Source organism: Bos javanicus, chromosome X (assembly GCF_032452875.1).
Source record: "Bos javanicus breed banteng chromosome X, ARS-OSU_banteng_1.0, whole genome shotgun sequence".
In the NCBI taxonomy this organism is placed as follows: Eukaryota; Metazoa; Chordata; class Mammalia; order Artiodactyla; family Bovidae; genus Bos; species Bos javanicus.
Genome location: NC_083897.1, coordinates 53111919 through 53130814, shown reverse-complemented (window position 1 = coordinate 53130814; position 18896 = coordinate 53111919). Strand labels below are relative to the sequence as shown.

Below are 18896 nucleotides of genomic sequence, written 5' to 3'. Positions count from 1 at the left end.
CCCACTATTATTGTGTTATTGTTAATTTCTCCTTTCATACTTGTTAGCATTTGTCTTACGTACTGTGGTGCTCCCGTGTTGGGTGCATATATATTTATAATTGTTATATCTTCTTCTTGGATTGATCCTTTGATCATTATGTAGTGACCTTCTTTGTCTCTTTTCACAGCCTTTGTTTTGAAGTCTATTTTATCTGATATGAGTATTGCTACTCCTGCTTTCTTTTGGTCCCTATTTGCATGGAAAATCTTTTTCCAGCCCTTCACTTTCAGTCTGTATGTGTCCCCTGTTTTGAGGTGGGTCTCTTGTAGACAACATATGTAGGGGTCTTGTTTTTGTATCCATTCAGCCAGTCTTTGTCTTTTGGTTGGGGCATTCAACCCATTTACGTTTAAGGTAATTACTGATAAGTATGTTCCTGTTGCCATTTACTTTATTGTTTGGGGTTCGAGTTTATACACCGTTTTTGTGTTTCCTGTCTAGAGAATATCCTTTAGTATTTGTTGGAGAGCTGGTTTGGTGGTGCAGAATTCTCTCAGCTTTTGCTTGTCTGAAAAGCTTTTGATTTCTCCTTCATACTTGAATGAGATCCTTGCTGGGTACAATAATCTGGGCTGTAGGTTATTTTCTTTCATCATTTTAAGTATGTCTTGCCATTCCCTCCTGGCTTGAAGAGTTTCTATTGAAAGATCAGCTGTTATCCTTATGGGAATTCCCTTGTGTGTTATTTGTTGTTTTTCCCTTGCTGCTTTTAATATTTGTTCTTTGTGTTTGATCTTTGTTAATTTGATTAGTATGTGTCTTGGGGTGTTTCTCCTTGGGTTTATCCTGTTTGGGACTCTCTGGGTTTCTTGGACTTGGGTGATTATTTCCTTCCCCATTTTAGGGAAGTTTTCCACTATTATCTCCTCAAGTATTTTCTCATGGTCTTTCTTTTTGTCTTCTTCTTCTGGAACCCCTATGATTCGAATGTTGTAGCGTTTAATATTGTCCTGGAGGTCTCTGAGATTGTCCTCATTTCTTTTAATTCGTTTTTCTTTCATCCTCTCTGATTCATTTATTTCTACCATTCTATCTTCTAATTCACTAATCCTGTCTTCTGCCTCTGTTATTCTACTATTTGTTGCCTCCAGAGTGTTTTTAATTTCACTTATTGCATTATTCATTATATATTGACTCTTTTTTATTTCTTCTAGGTCCTTGTTAAACCTTTCTTGCATCTTCTCAATCCTTGTCTCCAGGCTATTTATCTGTGATTCCATTTTAGTTTCAAGATTTTGGATCAATTTCACTATCATTATTCGGAATTCTTTATCAGGTAGATTCCCTATCTCTTCCTCTTTTGTTTGGTTTGGTGGGCATTTATCCTGTTCCTTTATCTGCTGAGTATTCCTCTGTCTCTTCATCTTGTTTAAATTGCTGAGTTTGGGGTGTCCTTTCTGTATTCTGGCAGTTTGTGGAGTTCTCTTTATTGTGGTGTTTCCTCGCTGTGTGTGGGTTTGTACAGGTGGCTTGTCAAGGTTTCCTGGTTAGGGAAGCTTGTGTCGGTGTTCTGGTGGGTGGAGCTGTATTTCTTCTCTCTCCTTTCGAAGAGTTGGGTTGCTTTTCTGGGTGCCTGATGTCCTCTGCCGGCATTCAGAAGTTGTTTTGTGGAATTTACTCGACGTTTAAATGCTCTTTTGATGAATTTGTGGGGGAGAAAGTGTTCTCCCCGTCCTACTCCTCCGCCATCTTGGCTCCTCCCTCTCTGCTATTGAATTCTTCTCGTGTTGTGTTCATCTCAGTTTGCTCTTTACTTCTTCTAGGTCTCTGGTAAACAATTCTTGCATCTTCTCCATTGTTTTTCTTTTTGCTTCTTCGGCATGCCCTCTGGTGGATGAGGCTAAGAGGCTTCTGTAAGCTTTCTGATGGGAAGGACAGGGTGGGGAAAACTGGGTCTTGTTTTGGTGGGCAGGGCCTTGGTCAATAAATCTTTAATTCAATTGTCTGCAAATGGGTGGTCTTGTACTCCCTTCTTGTTAGTGTTTTGGCCTGAGGCATCCCAGGGCTGGGATCTATGGGCTCTGTGGTAAGGTTAATGGCAAGTCCAATTGGACTTACATCAAGGGGGACCTTCCAGGACTGCTGCTGCCAGTGTCCCCGTCCCTGCCATGAGCCCTTGCCGACTCAGGCCTCCTTAGGTGACCCTCCAACAGTAGCAGGTAGTTTTGTATCAGTTTCCTCTGGGGTCACTGCTCCTTTCCCTTGGGTCGTGGTGCGTGTGAGATTTTGTTTGTGCCCTCCAAGAGTGGAGTCTCTGTTTCCTCCAGTCCTGTGGAAGTACTATAATCAAAGCCCGCTGGCCTTCAAGGTCAGATACCCTGGGGATTCCCAGCCCCTTTATCAAATTCCCCAGGTTGGGAAGCCTGATGTGGGGCTCAGAACTTTCACAACAGTGAGAGAACTTCTTGAGTATCATTGTTCTCCAGTTTGTGGGTTGCCCAACGGGTGGGTACGGGATTTGATTTTATCGTGATTGCGCCCTTCCTACCATCTCATTGTAACTTCTCCTTTGTATTTGGACGTGGGGTGTCTCTTTTTGGTAGGTTCCAGCATCCTCCTGTCGATGGTTGTTCAACAGGTAGTTGCAATTCTGGTGCTCTCACAGGAGGAGATGAGCACATATCCTTCTACTCCCCAAATCTGGGGTGTGAGGTGGCTAAGCAATTCAAAATATGAATTTGGGAGGGAGTGTGTATAACTGTTTAGTGTAGACCAGGTGCTTAGTGCAGTCTTGAAAGAAGTCACTCTCTCTTCATGTCATGGAGCCTTGAAGTGAGTTAGGGGAGCCCTGATGAAACAGGGTTCAGTCCAATTTTTACTGCTTCTTCCACTCTCCATTCTCATCAGCATCCATACCAACTTTGTATGCGCTTACTAAGTAGCTTTAGCAACATTAAAACCACCACATTCTCCTTCTGTCTCTCACAGGAGGTTTTAATCAGTTGCTGATATTTGATCTATACACCTTTGCTTTTTCTTTCTTTTTTTAAAAAGTGTATCTCTGCTGGTGTGAGTTGTCCCAGCGTGGCAACTGGGCACCACATCCAGGTTCCCATACACCAGGGCACCCCACCCCCCGCCCCGCCCCATTCAGACACTGTAGTTTTGCTTTTGCAATGATGGAATGAAAGGGAAGGGACTCCTGGGGGCTTAAAGTGTGACCTGGGCCTGTCAGGCCTCCAGGGAAGCTGAGGGCCTTGACCATTCACTGGATGGCGATCATGCCAATCCTTGACTCCTGGCAAATGAGCTTAGAGCTGGCGCTGGAGGAAGTGGTCCCCGGTTGACCTTTAAGCTCCACCTACCATCGCCAGTCCTTCAGGTTCCTTCCTGCCTGTACACCGCCACCTCAGCCTCGGTCGTGGTGGGCCAGTCTGCAGGCCACCCCCTTCCATTCCTGTCGTGGGGCCCACACCAGCAACTTCACAGACTCCTGTTCCCTGTGCAGCTGACATCTCTGCCGCCCACACCCACACCCTGCGGTCTGCGCTGCCAACGGCATCTCCTCCGCGACTCTAAGCTCGGCGGCTGCCATCTTCCCCGTGGACATCACTGCAGGCCCATCACCGTCTGGCACAGTCTCTCCTGCCATGTCTGCCACAGAGGAGCACGACTGGATGCCAGGTGGCCTGGACAGGGCTGGTGGCAGGGCAGGCTGTGACCCCAGTCCCCTTGGGGTCCTGGCACCTGCTTGGGAGGGGACGGATGTGGTTGAGGAGGCTGCGGCCCTTCTGCCCTCCCTGAGGGTGTCAGGAGGCCTTCGCAGGGGGCACGGTGGGCCACAGGCCACAATGGAAGAGTGGGCTATAGAGCCGTTAGAGGAGGAGGAGTCTGATTTCGAGCTGGAGGCCCTGGAGGAGGAGGAGCACCTGTTGGAAGAGGTCGAGGAGGAGGAGACAGTAGAGAATGATGAGAGTGAGCAGGAAGGCGCAGCAGTGGTTGCAGGCCACGGGGACCCCTTGGAGCAGTTTGGGCCTGTGTTCTGGGGTCTGGTCCACTCCCTTCTACACAGTTTCTCCTACGATGACCATGTCCTGGTCTGGCCCCCTGGCCCCTGCCCGATGGTCACGCAGAGCTCCCAGCCTCCCTCCGGCCCTGGAGAGGGTCCCGTGCCTCGGCAGGAGCAGGAAGACCTGGCAGAGGGAGGCGAGGCCTCGCAGTGTGAGTACCAAGCAGAGGGCGCCCCACCCTGGGAGCCTCAGGGTCCCAGGGTCCAGGGGTCTGCATCCCAGAAGTCAGAGTAATCTGCAGTGGAGGCTGAGCTCTGGGAGGGTGGAGGCTGAGCTCTGGGAGGGTGGCGCCCTGGCTGTTGCCTCTGAGTCCTGGGAGGCTGGGGCCTGTGGTCCTGGCAGGGCCGAGGTGGGCAAATGGCGGCCAGGCCCTCAGGCCCTTGCGGACCCTGTGGGGGCATCGGGCTCAAAGGCAGGCTGCACTCAGCACTGGCCTCTAGCGGTTAAGCAGCGGGTCAAAGCTCTCAAAAACCTCCAGGCATAATTTTCACAAGTGGAAGCCCAATTCTATAAAGACCTTTACGGTCTTGAGAAAAAGTGTGCTTCCTTCTGCCAGCCTCTGTTTGATAAGAGAGCTGACATCATCAATGCAATTCATGAGCCCACAGAACGTGAATGTTAGTGGCCAGTACCTGTTCCAGAAGGAGCCTGGGAGGAGATGGAAAGAGAGCCTGAAGGGAAGGGGAAACAAAGGGCATCCCTCGCTTTTGCTTGAGGGCATTTAAAAACCTAAAGATTCTCGGTAGCGTGATCTGGGGAAATGATGCACTTGTACTGGAGCACCTGAAAGATGTAAAAATAAAAATTCTCAGGGGTCCGGGAACCAATGAGCGTCACTGTAGAATTTCTTTTTAAGTGAAAGGAATACTTTTTCAACGAAGTTCTGACAGAAACATACCAAATGCGGTCAGACCCAGATGATTCTGATCCCTTCTCCAAAGGGCCAGAAATAATCAGCAGCACAGGGTGTGAAATCTACTGGAAAGATGGTAAAGACCTCACCCTGAAAACCCTGAAGCTGCAGAAATGTGAGTGCCCTGAAGGTGTCACACCAACCTCTAGGAAGGTGCCCAGCTATTCTTTCTTCACCTACTTCTCTCCTCCCTGGGGGTAGAGTACTGGATGTGGCTACTGATTATAAATTGGGTTATTTTTTTCCGTGAAGTTCCAGTCCCAAAGTCTGTATTATACTTCACAAAAGAAGCGAGTGATTATCAGTATGAAGAGTCTGATGAGGAGGTCCAAGAAGCTGAAGGTGAGGAGGAGGACAGCGATAAAAAACCAGAAGAAGGACCTGGAAAGGACCTGGACCCAGCAGAGGACAGCCCCGGAGAACCCAGGTATCTTTGTGCAGCTCTGAGTATCACCCAGCCACCATTCCTGACATACATTTTTAAATGTTCTCCCCAAAGTAAATAATAATTAAAACTTGGTTAAAGTCTAGTTTCAAAACAGCTTAATGTTAATAATACTTTGTGTGCTAGATAATATAGAACACAGCATGTTCTGAAATGTACTTCATTCACAGCTACAGGTCCTTTGAGCTGTAGCTGTAAGGCTTCCCCACGTGGGAAATTTTTGAGACCTGGTAGCAGAGACCACTGTTTGTCTGGAATGCAGTTAACCAGAACAAGCGACTAAAGGTGACTGGAATGTACACTAGCTGGGCCTTCAGCACTGAGCTACAGACATACGGTCTTTTGTCCTAACCGGGAGAAAGCAAATGCCTTTGAGTTTGTGACTATTGACAAAGATGTAGTCAGTGAAAAATTTTCAAGTGGGAGCACATTTAATGACTAATCCCTATTTGTTCAGTTGCAAGATTTTCTAGTTCATGGGACAATCAGAAGAAAAGCAAATTAGTCATGGTGAGATTGTTGTTCACTGCTGAATTGGTCATTCAGTTCAGTTCAGTTCAGTCACTCAGTCGTGTCTGACTCTTTGCGACCCCATGAATCGCAGCACGCCAGGCCTCCCTGTCCATCACCGAATTGGTCATTAAGTCAACTTATATCTGACCTATCCCTCCCTCTCTTTCTTGCTTTGCTTTTTCCTGTCTTTCTTCTCTTCCTTTTATGGATGTGCAAACTGAGAGTCTGGGAGTTTAAGAGTGTGATTGATTGAGAGAGCACAGACTTGTAAGGTGGAAAGACTTATTAGATAAAAGTCTCTCTCAAGAAAAACCACCACCAACAAAGCAGGCATTTTGGTGTTTGGTGAGTGGGAGAGGACATTGGTATGAGGGGTGAGTGATTGATGACATATGTCAAGGTCTGTGTTGAGAGAGGTAAATGTGGTAATTTCTCTTTTGACTTAGCAGGCATATGTAGGACTGACTGTTTTCTTAGATTTAGAAAGCCACTGTTGCCTGTTACTGGTTTACAATTTTTTAAATTAATTTATATATTTTAATTGGAGGCCAGTTACTTTACAATATTGTGGTGGTTTTTGCCATACATCAACATGAATCAGCCATGGGTGTACATGTGTCCCACCATCTTGACCCCGCTCCCACCTCCCTCCCCACCCCATCCCTCTGAGTTGTCCCAGAGCACCAGCTTCGGGTGCCCTGCTTCATGCATCAAACTTGCACTGGTCATCTATTTTACATAGAGTAATATACATGTTTCAATGCTATTCTCTCATATCGTCCCACCCTCGCGTTCTCCCACAGAGTCCAAAAGTCTGTTCTTTACATCGGTGTCTCTTTGCTGTCTTGCATATAGGGTTGCTGTTACCGTCTTTCTAAATTCCATATATATGCGTTAATATACTGTATTTGGTGTTTCTCTTTCTGACTTACTTCACTCTGTATAATAGGCTCCAGTTTCACCCCCCTCATTAGAACTGACTGAAATGCATTCTTTTTTTTTTTTTATAGCTGAGTAATAGTCCATCGTGTATATGTACCACAACTGCCTAATCCATTCGTCTGCTGATGGACATCTAGGTTGCTTCCATGTCCTAGCTATTGTAAACAGTGTTGCATTGAACATTGGGGTATATGTGTCTCTTTCAACTCTGGTTTCCTCAGTGTGTATGCCCAGCAGTGGGATTGCTGGGTTGTATGGCAGTTCTATTTCCAGTTTTTTTTTTTTTTTTTTTGTTAAGGAATCTCCACACTGTTCTCCATAGTGGCTGTACTAGTTTGCATTCCCACCAACAGTGTAAGAGGGTGCCCTTTTTCTCCACACTCTCTCCAGCATTTATTGTTTGTAGACTTTTTGATGGCAGCCATTCTGACTGGCATGAGATGGTACCTCATTGTGGTTTTGATTTGCATTTCTCTGATAATAAGTGATGTTGAGCATCTTTTCATGTGTTTGTTAGCCATCTGTATGTCTTCTTTGGAGAAATGTCTGTTTAGTTCTTTGGCCCATTTTTTGATTGGGTTGTTTATTTTTCTGGAATTGAGCTGCAGGAGCTGCTTGTATATTTTGGAGATTAATTCTTTGTCAGTTGCTTCGTTTGCTATTATTTTCTCTCATTCTGAAGGCTCCCTTTTCACCCTGCTTATAGTGTCCTTCGTTGTGCAAAAGCTTTTATGTTTAATTAGGTCCCATTTGCTTATTTTTGCTTTTATTTCCATTACTCTGGGAGGAGTGTCATAGAGGATCTTGCTGTGATTTATGTCAGAGAGTGTTCTGCCTATGTTTTCCTCTAAGAGTTTGATAGTTTCTGGTCTTAGGTTTAGATCTTTAATCCATTTTGAGTTTATTTTTGTGTATGGTGTTAAAAAGTGTTCTAGTTTCATTCTTTTACGGGTGGTTGACCAGTTTTCCCAGCACCACTTGTTAAAGAGATTGTCTTTTCTCCATTGTATATTTTTTCCCCGTTTCTCAATGATAAGGTATCCATAGGTGCATGGGCTTATGTCTGGGCTTTCTATCTTGTTCCACTGATCTATATTTCTGTCTTTGTGCGAGTACCATAATGTCTTGATGACTGTAGCTTTGTAGTGTCATCTGAAGTCAAGCAGGTTGATTCCTCCTGTTCCATTCTTCTCTCTCAGGATTGCTTTGGCTATTCGAGGTTTTTTGTGTTTCCATACAAATTGTGAAATTATTTGTTCTAGTTCTGTGAAAAATCCCGTTGGTAGCTTGACAGGGATTGCTTTGGGTAGTGTACTCACTTTCACTATATTGACTCTTCCAATCCACGAACATGGTATATTTCTCCATCTATTTGTGTCATCTTTGATTTCTTTCATCAGTGTTTTATAGTTTTCCATATATAAGTCTTTTGTTTCTTTAGGTAAATTTATTCCTAAGTATTTTATTCTTTTCATTGCAGTGGTGAATGGGATTGTTTCCTTAGTTTCTCTTTCTGTTTTCTCATTGTTAGTGTATAGGAATGCAAGGGATTTCTGTGTGTTAATTTTATATCCTGCAACTTTACTATATTCATGGATTAGCTCTAGTAACGTTCTGGTGATGTCTTTAGGGTTTTCTACATAGAGGATCATGTCATCTGCAAACAGTGAGGGTTTTACTTCTTCTTTTCCAATCTGGATTCCTTTTATTTATTTTTCTTCTCCAATTGCTGTGGCTAGGACTTCCAAAACTATGTTGAATAGTAGTGGTGAGAGTGGGCACCCTTGTCTTGTTCCTGATTCTGGAGGAAATGCTTTCAATTTTTCACCATTGAGGATAATGTTTGCTGTGGGCTTGTCGTATATGGCTTTTATTATGTTGAGGTATGTTCCTTCTATGCCTGCCTTCTGGAGAGTTTTTATCATAAATGGGTGCTGAATTTTGTCAAAGGCTTTCTCTGCATCTGTTGAGATAACCATATGGTTTTTATCATTCAATTTGTTCCTATGGTGTATCCCATTGATTGATTTGTGAATACTGAAGAATCCTTGCATCCCTGGGATAAAGCCCACTTGGTCATGATGTGTGATCTTTTTAATATGTTGTTGGATTTGGTTTGCTAGAATTTTGTTGAGGATTTTTGTGTCTCTGTTCATCAGTGATAAAGTGTCCTGTAGCTTGCTTTCTTTGTGGCATCTTTGTCTGGTTTGGGCATTAGGGTGATGGTGGCCTCATAGAATGAGTTTGGCACTTTACCCGCCTCTGCAATTTTCTGGAAGAGTTTTGAGTAGGATAGGTGTTAGCTCTTTAAGTTTTTGGTAGAATTCACCTGTGAAGCCACCTGGTCCTGGGCTTTTGTTTGTTGGAAGGTTTTTTATTACAGCTTCAATTTCCGTGCTTGTGATGGGCCTGTTAAGATTTTCTATTTCTTCCTGGTTCAGTTTTGGAAAGTTATACTTTTCTGAGAATGTGTCCATTTCTTCCAAGTTGGCCATTTTATTTGCATATAACTGCTCATAGTAGTCTCTTAGGACCTTTTGTATTTCTGTGTTGTCTGCTGTGATTTCTCCATTTTTGTTTCTAAGTTTATTGATTTGATTCTTCTCCCGGTTTTTCCTGTGAGACGGCTAATGGTTTGTCTATTTTATTTATCTTCTCAAAGAACGAGCTTTTAGTTTTGTTGATTTCTGCTACAGTCTCCTTTGTTTCTTTTTCAGTTATTTCTGCTCTCAGCTTTATGATGTCTTTCCTTCTACTAACTTTGGGGTGGTTCTTTTCTTCTTTTGCTACTAGCGTTAGATGTAAAGTTAGGTTCTTTATTTGATGTCTCTCTAGGTTCTTGAGGTAGGCTTGTATTGCTATGAATCTCCCTCTTAGTACTGCTTTTACTGAATCCCATAGGTCTTGGGTTGTTGTGTTTTCATTTTCACTTGTTTTCTATGCAGATTTTCATTTCCTTTTTGATTTTTTCCATCATCTCTTGGGTATTCAGAAGCGTGTTGTCTAGCCTCCATATGTTTGTATTTTTAATAGTTTTCTTTTTTTTTTTTTCCTGTACTTGACATCTAATCTTACCGCCTGGTGGTCAGAAAAGATGCTTCAAATAATTTCAATTTTTTTTTTAGTTTTGCCAAGGCTATATTTATGGCCCTGGATGTGATCTATCCTGGAGAATGTTCCATGTACACTTGAGAAAAAGGTGAATTCCATTGTTTTTGGGTGACATGCCCTATAGATATCAATTAGCTCTAACTGGTCCATTGTATCATTTAGCACTTGTGTTTCCTTGCTAATTTTCTGTTTGGTTGATCTATCCATAAGTGTGGGGGGGTATTAAAGTCCCCCACTATTATTGTGTTACTCTTAATTTCCCCTTTCATACTCGTTAGCATTTGCCTTCCGTATTGAGGTGCACCTGTGTTGGGTGCATATATAATTGTTATATCTTCTTTTTGGATTGATCCTTTGATCATTATGTAGTGTCCTTCTTAGTCTCTTATCATGGTCTTTATTTCACATTCTGTTTTTTCTGATATGAGGATTGCTCTCCTGCTTTCTTTTGGTCCCCATGTACATGAAATATCTTTTTCCAGCCCTTCAGTTTCAGTCTGTACATGTCCCTAGGTTTGAGGTGAGTCTCTTGTAGACAGCATATATAGGGGTGTTGTTTTTTGTTTTTTCTTTTTCCAGTTGACCAGTCTTTGTCTTTAGGTTGGCGAATTTAACCCATTTACAGTTAAGGTAATTATTGATAAGTATGATCCTGTTGCCATTTACATTTTGGGGGCGGGGTTCGTTTTTATAAACATTTACTGTGTTTCCTGTCTAGAGAAGATCCTTTAGTATTTGTTGAAGAGCTGGTTTGGTGGTGCTGAATTCTCTCAGCTTTTGCTTGTCTGTAAAGCTTTTGATTTCTCCTTAATATCTGAATGAGATCCTTGCTGGGTAGAGTAATCTTGGTTGTAAGTTTTTCTCTTTCATCACTTTAAGTATGTCCTGCCATCCCTTTCTGGCCTGGAGAGTTTCTATTGAAAGATCAGCTGTTATCCTTACGGGGATCCCCTTGTGTGTTTTTTGTTGCTTTTCTCTTGCTGCTTTTAAAGTTTGATCTTTGTTAGTTTGATTAATTTGTGTCTCGGGGTGTTTTGCCTTGGGTTTATCCAATTTGGGACGCTCTGGGTTTCTTGGACGTGGGTGGCTGTTTCCTTCCCCACATTAGGGAAGTTTTCGACTACTATCTCCTCAAGTATTTTCTCACGCACTTTCTTTTTGTCTTCTTCTTCTGGGACACCTATGATTCAAATGTTGGGGCATTTAACTTTGTCCCAGAGGTCTCTGAGTTTGTTCTCATTTCTTTTGATTCTTTTTTTTCTTTTTTCCTCTGTGCTTCATTTATTTCCACCATTCTGTCTTCCACCTCACCTATCCTCTCTTCTGCCTCAGTTATTCTACTGTTGGTTCCCTCCAGAGTGCTTTTGATCTCAATTACTGCATTATTCATTACTGGTTGATTCTTCTTTATTTCTTCTAGGTCCTTAGTTAAACATTTCTTGCATTTTCTCGATCCTTGCCTCTAGTCTATTTATCCGTAGCTCCATTTTGTTTTCAAGATTTTGGATCATCTTTACTGTCCTTATTCTGAATACCTTTTCAGGTATCTCCTCCTCTTTTGTTTGGTTTGGTGGGTTTTTAGAATGTTCCCTCACCTGCTGAATATTTCTCTGCCTTTTCATTTTGTTTAGATTGCTGTGTTTGGGGTGCCCTTTCTGCAGGCTGGAAGTTTGTGGTTCCTCTTAATTGTGGAGTCTTCTCCCTGTGGGTAGGGTTGGACTAACGGCTTGTCAAGGTTTCCTGGTTGGGGGGAGCTTGTGCCTGTGTTCTGGTGGGTGGAACTGGATGTCTTCTCTCTGGAGTGCAGTGAAGTGTCCAGTAGTGAGTTTTGGGGTGTCTATGGGTTCAGCATGGCTTTGGGCAGCCCATCTTTTAATGTTCAAGGTTGGGTTCCTGTTTTGCTGGAGAATTATTGTGGTGTGTCTTGCACTGGATCTTGTTAGGTCTTGGGTGGAGCTTGGTTTCAGTGTAGGTGTGGAGACTTTGGGGTGAGCTCTTGTCTATTAATGTTCTCTGGAGTCAGGCATTCTCTGATGTTCTAAAGTTTTGGAGTTAAGCCTCCTGCCTCTGGCTTTTGGTCCGTGTCTTACAGTAGCCTCAAGACTTCTCCATCCACACAGCACAGACGATAAAACCCCTAAGTTTATTGATGAAACAGTTCTCCACAGCCAGAAACACCCAGAGAGATTCACAGAGTTATATAGAGAAGAGAAGAGGGAGGAGGAAGATAGAGGTGACCAGGAGGAGAAAAGGGAGAGTCAAAAGGGGAGAGAACAATCTAGCCATTAATCTAATCCCTAAGTGCTGTCCACGGCCTGGGACACCCAGAGAGATTCACAGAGTTATATACAGAAGAGAAGAGGGAGGAAGGCGATAGAGGTGACCTGGAGGAGAAAAGGGAGAGAGCAGTCAAGCCAGTAATCAGATCTTTAAGTGAAAATGGATACTGAAGATTAGATTCTTAGAGGTACAAAATTGATAACAAATATCAAAAAGCAAAGATTATAAACCTGGGAGAGAGGTTAGACTCTCAAAAATAAAATATAAAAAATACAAACATAATCAGTCACAGTAATCAAAGAACTATGGAATTTGTTTTCTAAATAAAAATAGGGGTTTTGTGGGAAACGTAATAGTAGGCTATAAAAATGAAAGTTAAAGGAGTGATAAAAACTAAATTAACAAAAAATTAAAAAGTGATAACAGTAAAAATATATCTAGGAATTTCTCTGGGCATTGTGGGGGTCTGTTCAGTGTCAGATCATCCCTTGTTCTGGCTTGTACTTGTTCTCAAGGTCTATAGGCGCCCCTCAGATGTCTCCAGTATTAAATGCAGGGTTTCAATCTGTTGTACCTGTTACTTCCAAAGCGGTTCCCCCTTCTTTGTTTATTTTGACTTCCTCTGCAAGTCTCTTCAGTGTCTTAATTTCTGCCCTGACACAAGGGGGCGAAGGTGGCCACTTACTTAGGCTCACTTGTTCAGTTGTGTTGTGGAGAGGGAGGGACTCTGCAAACAAACACCGCTGGCGTGTGTGGGGAGTGCTCGCAGTGGATGGACCACACTGGGTTTGCCACAGTCCAAGGCAGCATGTGCTTCCCGGGTCTAGACTGATCAGTCTCCAGGGTGCTCTGCAAGGGCACTGTGCCAAGTGGGCCCTGCATTTCATGCACTTCCCAGGTCTCAGCCGCTCAGGTTCTCAGGTGCTCCACAAGGGCACAGACCCGGATAGGCTGTGCGTTTTGTGCCCCTCCCAGGTCCGAGCAGCTCAGGCGACCGGGTGCTCGCTGGGCCATGCGTCTAACTCACCTGCCTGGTCCCCGCCACTCAGTTTCCACAAGAGCGCAGTTCCAGGTGTGCCGTATGTCTCCTCTCGGGAGCTGATCCCAGGCTGTGACACTCCTGGCAGATGTCAACCATCTAGGATCCCAAGAAGACGAGGTTAGCAACTGCGAGCCTGCTCACAGTTTGGTGGAAGATGTCATCTCTGGGGCCGAGATTGCAGCAGCCCCTTGCCTTCGGGCTCTGGCTGTCTCTCGCCTGCCTCTCTGCCTCCGGGGAGGGAGGGCCCTATGTGGCAGCTGGCTTGCTCTCCTTGGGTATTTGTGCAATCCTTTGTTCTGTGAGCGTGCCAGGGGTGCCGATAGAGCCTTTCGTGAGAAAGGTCTCTTTTGTGTGTCTCTCTGGCGATCCCACGGTTTGGGTTGCTGTCTCACATTAGCTCCCTCAGACTGTCCTCAGGGCCCCGGTCCTTACCCTAAGGACCAGTTATGCAGGCTGCGCCTCCCTGCCCAGCCCCCACTCACTGGTGGTGGACCTGAGTGTCTGGGCCACTTCTCCACTGGCAGTTGTGCTTAGGTGCGTATTCTGTGGGTTTTGTTTGTTTTTTTTTTTTTTCCTCCTGGTTATGTTGCCCTCTGAGATTCCAGAACTCCCCTCAGACACTCCTGTGCGAGGGTTTCCTACTGTGTGGAGAGTTCTCCTCTTTCCTGACTCCCTCCCCAGGATGGGTCTCCGTCCCTAAATCTTTTCTCTGAGTTTTTGTCTTTTATATTTTGTCCTACCTCCTTTTGAAGAGATTGGGCTGCCTTTCTGGGTGCTTGGTATCCTCCGCCAGCATTCAGAAGTTGTTTTGTGGAAGTTGCTCAGCATTCAAATGATGTTTTGATGAATTTGTGGGGGAAGTAAGTGGTCTCCCCGTCCTATTCCTCTGCTATCTTGGGAATGCCCCCTGGTTTACAATTGTTAATTGACTCTTACTTCATCCCACAGCTGTCAAGCATAGAAAGACATGATGGAGGAAGAAACAATGGACGTGTCCCTCATGAATTTGAGATTTTCGGCTGCTCAGTAGCCACTGGGAATTTTATCAACACTGGTTTTGTTCCAGATTTCATCATGTGAAATGTCTTATCCACTGACATCTGACTTTTTTTCTTACGTTTGTCAGATATATTTGACTGCGTTTGTTCATGATAAAAATAAAAATTTGCTAGCCATGGATAAGCTGCAGATTTTTTAGATGTGTAACACTGATGCAAATCTTGTATCTTTTTGTTTTTGTCCACTTTACTGTCATTGAAACCATTTTTTTAAGTTCTTGCATTGCAGGTGGATTCTTTACCAACCAAGTTATCAGGAAGCCCTGTATTGCAGCCACAGGTTAATTAATATATCAATTGACAAACAATTTATGTAAAGAGAGAGACAGAGGTCTAGCCCCTACTTCATTTTAGTGAGAGGAACCAGGGGGTGACCAAGCTTATCTGGAGACCAGATGGAGCTACTGAGCTGCCACAGACCAGCGGCATCAGCATCACCTGGGAACTTGTTAGAAGTGCAACCTCTCAGGCCCCACTCCAGATTTACTGGATCATTATTCTGAAGGTGGCCCAGCTATCAGGCTTTACATGTCCTCCAGGTGACTCTGAGGCATCTCAAAGTTTGAGCATCACCGTCTAAGAGCAATGATGGGCATGGGGCAGGGGATGGGTGTTGTGAGGGACTGAGTTTCTCCTGTGGTAAGACCATCGTTTGTTCAGTGACTTGATACACAGGTAAGCTGAATGGGACAGTAAAGGCCGACAGTAAAGGAATGGGGACGAGACTAGAATTCTCAAGGCCCTGAGATACAGAAAAACCTCCTGGCAGTGAAGAAAAAAATGGATGAGGGAACAAACTAGGTTCAGAAGGATAGAACCATTATGATATGAATATGAGATTTAAATACATGCAAAACATTCACTGATTATAGATACATATATGTAGTAAAAGGTATGCATGGAAGGAATGCATGCATATGTAACTTGTAGAAAGGCATGCATGAGGATGATAAACACCTTGCTTAGGCTGGTGGAGAGGGAGAGAGGAGAATTCAACTGGGAAGGGTTACTTTTACTTTCCTAGGGCTGCCGTAACAAATTGCCACAAAGTAGGTGGCTTAAAACAACATAAAGTTTATTCTCGCATTAGTTCTAGAGGTCAGAAGTCTGAAAGCAAGGGGCTCTGGGGGAGAATCCTCCTTGCCACCCCCAGTTTGTGGTGGCTTCTGACACTTCTTGGCTTGTGGCAAAATAACTCCTGTCTTCACATGACCTTCTTCCCTGTGTCTGTGTATCTCAAATCGCACTCTTTCTGTCATAAGGATACCACCCAGTCCATTTAGGGCCCATCCCAAATCCAGGGTGACTCCATTAAATTAGATCCTGATGTAATTACAACTGCAAAGACCCTATTTCCAAATAAGGTCACATTCACAGGTACCAGGGACCTGGACTTGGGCATATCTTTCTGGAGGACACAGGTATGTACCGGGCTTCAGCTGTATCTGTAGTGTAAAATTTCTGAAGTTGGGTGATGGGTACACGGATGTAGTATTCTTTATACCATTATGTAGGTCTGAAATATTTCCTGACCTTCCCATGCCAAAAAGATGGAAAGAAGAAAATGGGCCTAAGAAATGGAAGCTATCTAAGGGGGGTGACAGGGGGATGAAGTTGTAATTGATCAGAATACAGGATCAGAGAAGGAGAAAGGCCCGGGGGTTGACGGTAGAGGATTTCCTTTAGGCATGTTTTGGTAAGGCAGTGTAGGTGCTCTCTAGGTCTCATTGGTACCACCCCCTCTGCCTCTTTCATATTCTATGGTAGCATGTCTCATATCCTAATATATTTTCACATTTTTATGTATTTGTGTCTACTTCCATCTCCCAACCCCTAGGATATGAGCTTCTGAATGATTGGGATCTTAAAGGGATTTATTTCTCTCTGTCTCTCCCAAAGCACCTATCAATACTACTGTGTTTTCTTCTTAGTAGGTGCTCCATACATGAGCACTAAAATAAAGTTAATGCAACGCCATCCTCTTTTCTGTCATCGGTGTTAACATTTTAAAAGTGCATTACCACATAGTAACATGCAGTATTCCGTACGGAGTGGCACAGGGCTTTGTCTCCCCCACTCAGTATTTAATTTCATTAAATGAGTTAATACATATAAAGCACTCAGAAGAGCACGTGGCACTTAAGTGTCATGTAAGTGTTTGCTCTTAGTCTTAGCATTTTAATTTAATTTTCATAGTGTTACTATTATCCCTAAGAAGTTAAAATGCACAAGAGTCCCACAGCCAGTGCAAGTACCACTTTATAAATAAATAAAGCAAAGAGAATGTAACCAATTTAATAATAATAATACCTTGGAGACTAGAAATCTTGTGCCCTCACCCCCAGACTTTTGTAGTAAAAGTCTGACTCCATTAGATAGCTGACAAACTACATTAAAAAATTTATTTTCATTGATTTATAATTTATCCTTTGTGTACATTCAGAGAAAAATTGAGACACCTTACAGTAAAAATACATAAACAATAGCCACACTATTCACAATAGCCAAGACGTGGAAAAAGCCTGAATGTCCATCAACAGATGAATGGATAAAGAAGATGTGATACATTACTCAGAATGAAATAATGCCATTTGCAGCAATATGGAGTAACATCGATGGGCCTAGAGATTACCATACTAAGTAAAGTAAGTCAGAAAGAGAAAGACAAATGCCATATGGTAGCACTTATATGTGGAATCTAAAACATGACACGCGTAAACTTACCTGTGAAACAGAAACAGACTCACAAACCTAGAGAACAGACTTGTGATTGCCAAGTGGGAGCAGTGTGGGGGGAGGGATGGATTGGGAGTTTGGGGTTAGCAGATGCAAACTATTATATATAGAATGGATAAACAACAAAGTCCTACTGTATAGGACAGGGAACTGTATTCGATATCCTAGAGTAAGCCATAATGGAAAAAGGATATGAAAAACTATATATGTGCATGTATAACTGAATCACTCTGCTGTACAGCAGAAATTAGCACAACATTGTAAATCAACTATACTTCAATAAAATAAATTTAAAAAAATACAAAAGGGCAGTCCAAGTAGAAATTTATCCACGTAATGTCATTTGAAGGGCTTCATGTTGTTTCTGATTGGTTTGTGCTGTGCTTTCTCCTATCTTTCTGCTAAAATATAAAAAGGGATCCTTTCCTCCAGTTTCCATAGCACTTTCCCTATTTCCCTTATAACTCACTGGCAGCCTCCACAATTGCCCTCAACCGGGCTTCTGATAAGGTTCTCTTCAAAGCATCTTTGACTATCGCTAATGCTCCAAAATCACTGCAGATAGTTATTGCAGCCATGAAATTAAAAGATGCTTACTCCTTGGAGGGAAAGTTATGACCAACCTAGACAGCATATTAAAAGCAGAGACATGTCTTTGCCAACAAAGGTCCGTCTAGTCAAGGCTATGGTTTTTCCAGTAGTCATGTATGGATGTGAGAGTTGGACTGTGAAGAAAGCTGAGTGCTGAAGAACTGATGCTTTTGAACTGTGGTGTTGGAGAAGACTCTTGGGAGTCCCTGACTGCAAGGAGATCCAACCAGTCCATTCTGAAGGAGATCAGTCCTGGGTGTTCTTTGGAAGGACTGATGCTAAAGCTGAAACTCCAATACTTTGGCCACCTCACGCGAGGAGTTGACTCATTGGAAAAGACTGATGCTGGGAGGGATTGGGGGCAGGAGGAGAAGGGGACGACAGAGGATGAGATGGCTGGATGGCATCACCGACTCGATGGACGTTTGTTTGAGTGAACTTCAGGAGTTGGTGATGGACAGGAAGGCCTGATGTGCTGCAGTTCATGGGGTCGCAAAGAGACATCACTGAGCGACTGAACTGAACTGAATACTCTCTCAAAGTCCTTTCTTTGTTGTTATTGTTTACCATGAACCCCTACTCTCAGTGCCAACATGTATTTTACTTTTCCATTGCTGTGCAACAAATGGTTGGTCACATTGTTGTTCAGTTGCTAAATAGTGTCTGACTCTTTATGTCCCCATGGACTGCAGCCCATCAGGCTTCCCTGTCCTTCACTATCTCCTGGAGTTTGTTCACACTCATATCCACTGAGTCTGTCATGCCATCCAACCATCTCATCCTCTGTCGCCCTCTTCTCCTCCTGCCCTCAATCTTTCCCAGCATCAGGGTCTTTTGGTCATCTTTATTAAATGAGGTAAGGCTCTACACTAGAACATGAACACCAGGAGGCAAGGATCTTCGGGGCATTCGTAGAGGCTGGCTGTCACAGTGCCTCTGCTGAACCGGTTGTTGATCACAGCACTGCTCTGAGATCCAGGTTAGAGGGGCTTGTAATAGGCTCCTCCAACTTTCTTTTTCAAGATTGTCTTAGTTTTCCCTGGTCTCTTGCAATTCCACATAAATTATAGGGCCTTTTTTTTTTTCTGCAAAATAGGTCACTGGCATCTTGAAAAGGATTGCTTTTCATCTGTAAACCTTTTTACATAGGCTTCCCATCTGTATATTAAGACCTCAAATTTTCTAAGCTGCCTTGACGCCTTTGAGCCTCAAA

At 43.6% G+C, this 18896-nt stretch overlaps 1 protein-coding gene across 2 annotated transcripts; it reads left to right on the top strand.

Moving 5' to 3' along the window:
* The first annotated feature begins 1758 nt into the window (after positions 1 to 1758).
* Positions 1759 to 18681, top strand: LOC133242960 (cancer/testis antigen family 47 member C1-like). 2 transcript variants are annotated; one of them, XM_061409246.1, is made up of 3 exons: positions 1759 to 4203; positions 5218 to 5392; positions 14247 to 18681. In XM_061409246.1, the coding sequence occupies exons 1-3, from the start codon at positions 3633 to 3635 to the stop codon at positions 14257 to 14259; spliced, it is 759 nt and encodes a 252-aa protein (XP_061265230.1). In that variant the 5' UTR covers positions 1759 to 3632; the 3' UTR covers positions 14260 to 18681. The 2 variants fall into 2 exon arrangements, 1 of the variants encoding a protein (XP_061265230.1); XR_009734925.1 differs by having other exon boundaries at positions 1768 to 3666.
* The last annotated feature ends 215 nt before the right edge of the window (positions 18682 to 18896 follow it).

Coding starts and splice junctions, on each gene's coding strand:
- LOC133242960 (XM_061409246.1), top strand. CDS start 3,633: ATGTCTGCCACAGAGGAGCACGACTGGATGCCAGGTGGCCTGGACAGG. Junction 4,204..5,217: donor GGGAGGCGAGGCCTCGCAGT/GTGAGTACCAAG, acceptor TTTTCCGTGAAG/TTCCAGTCCCAAAGTCTGTA.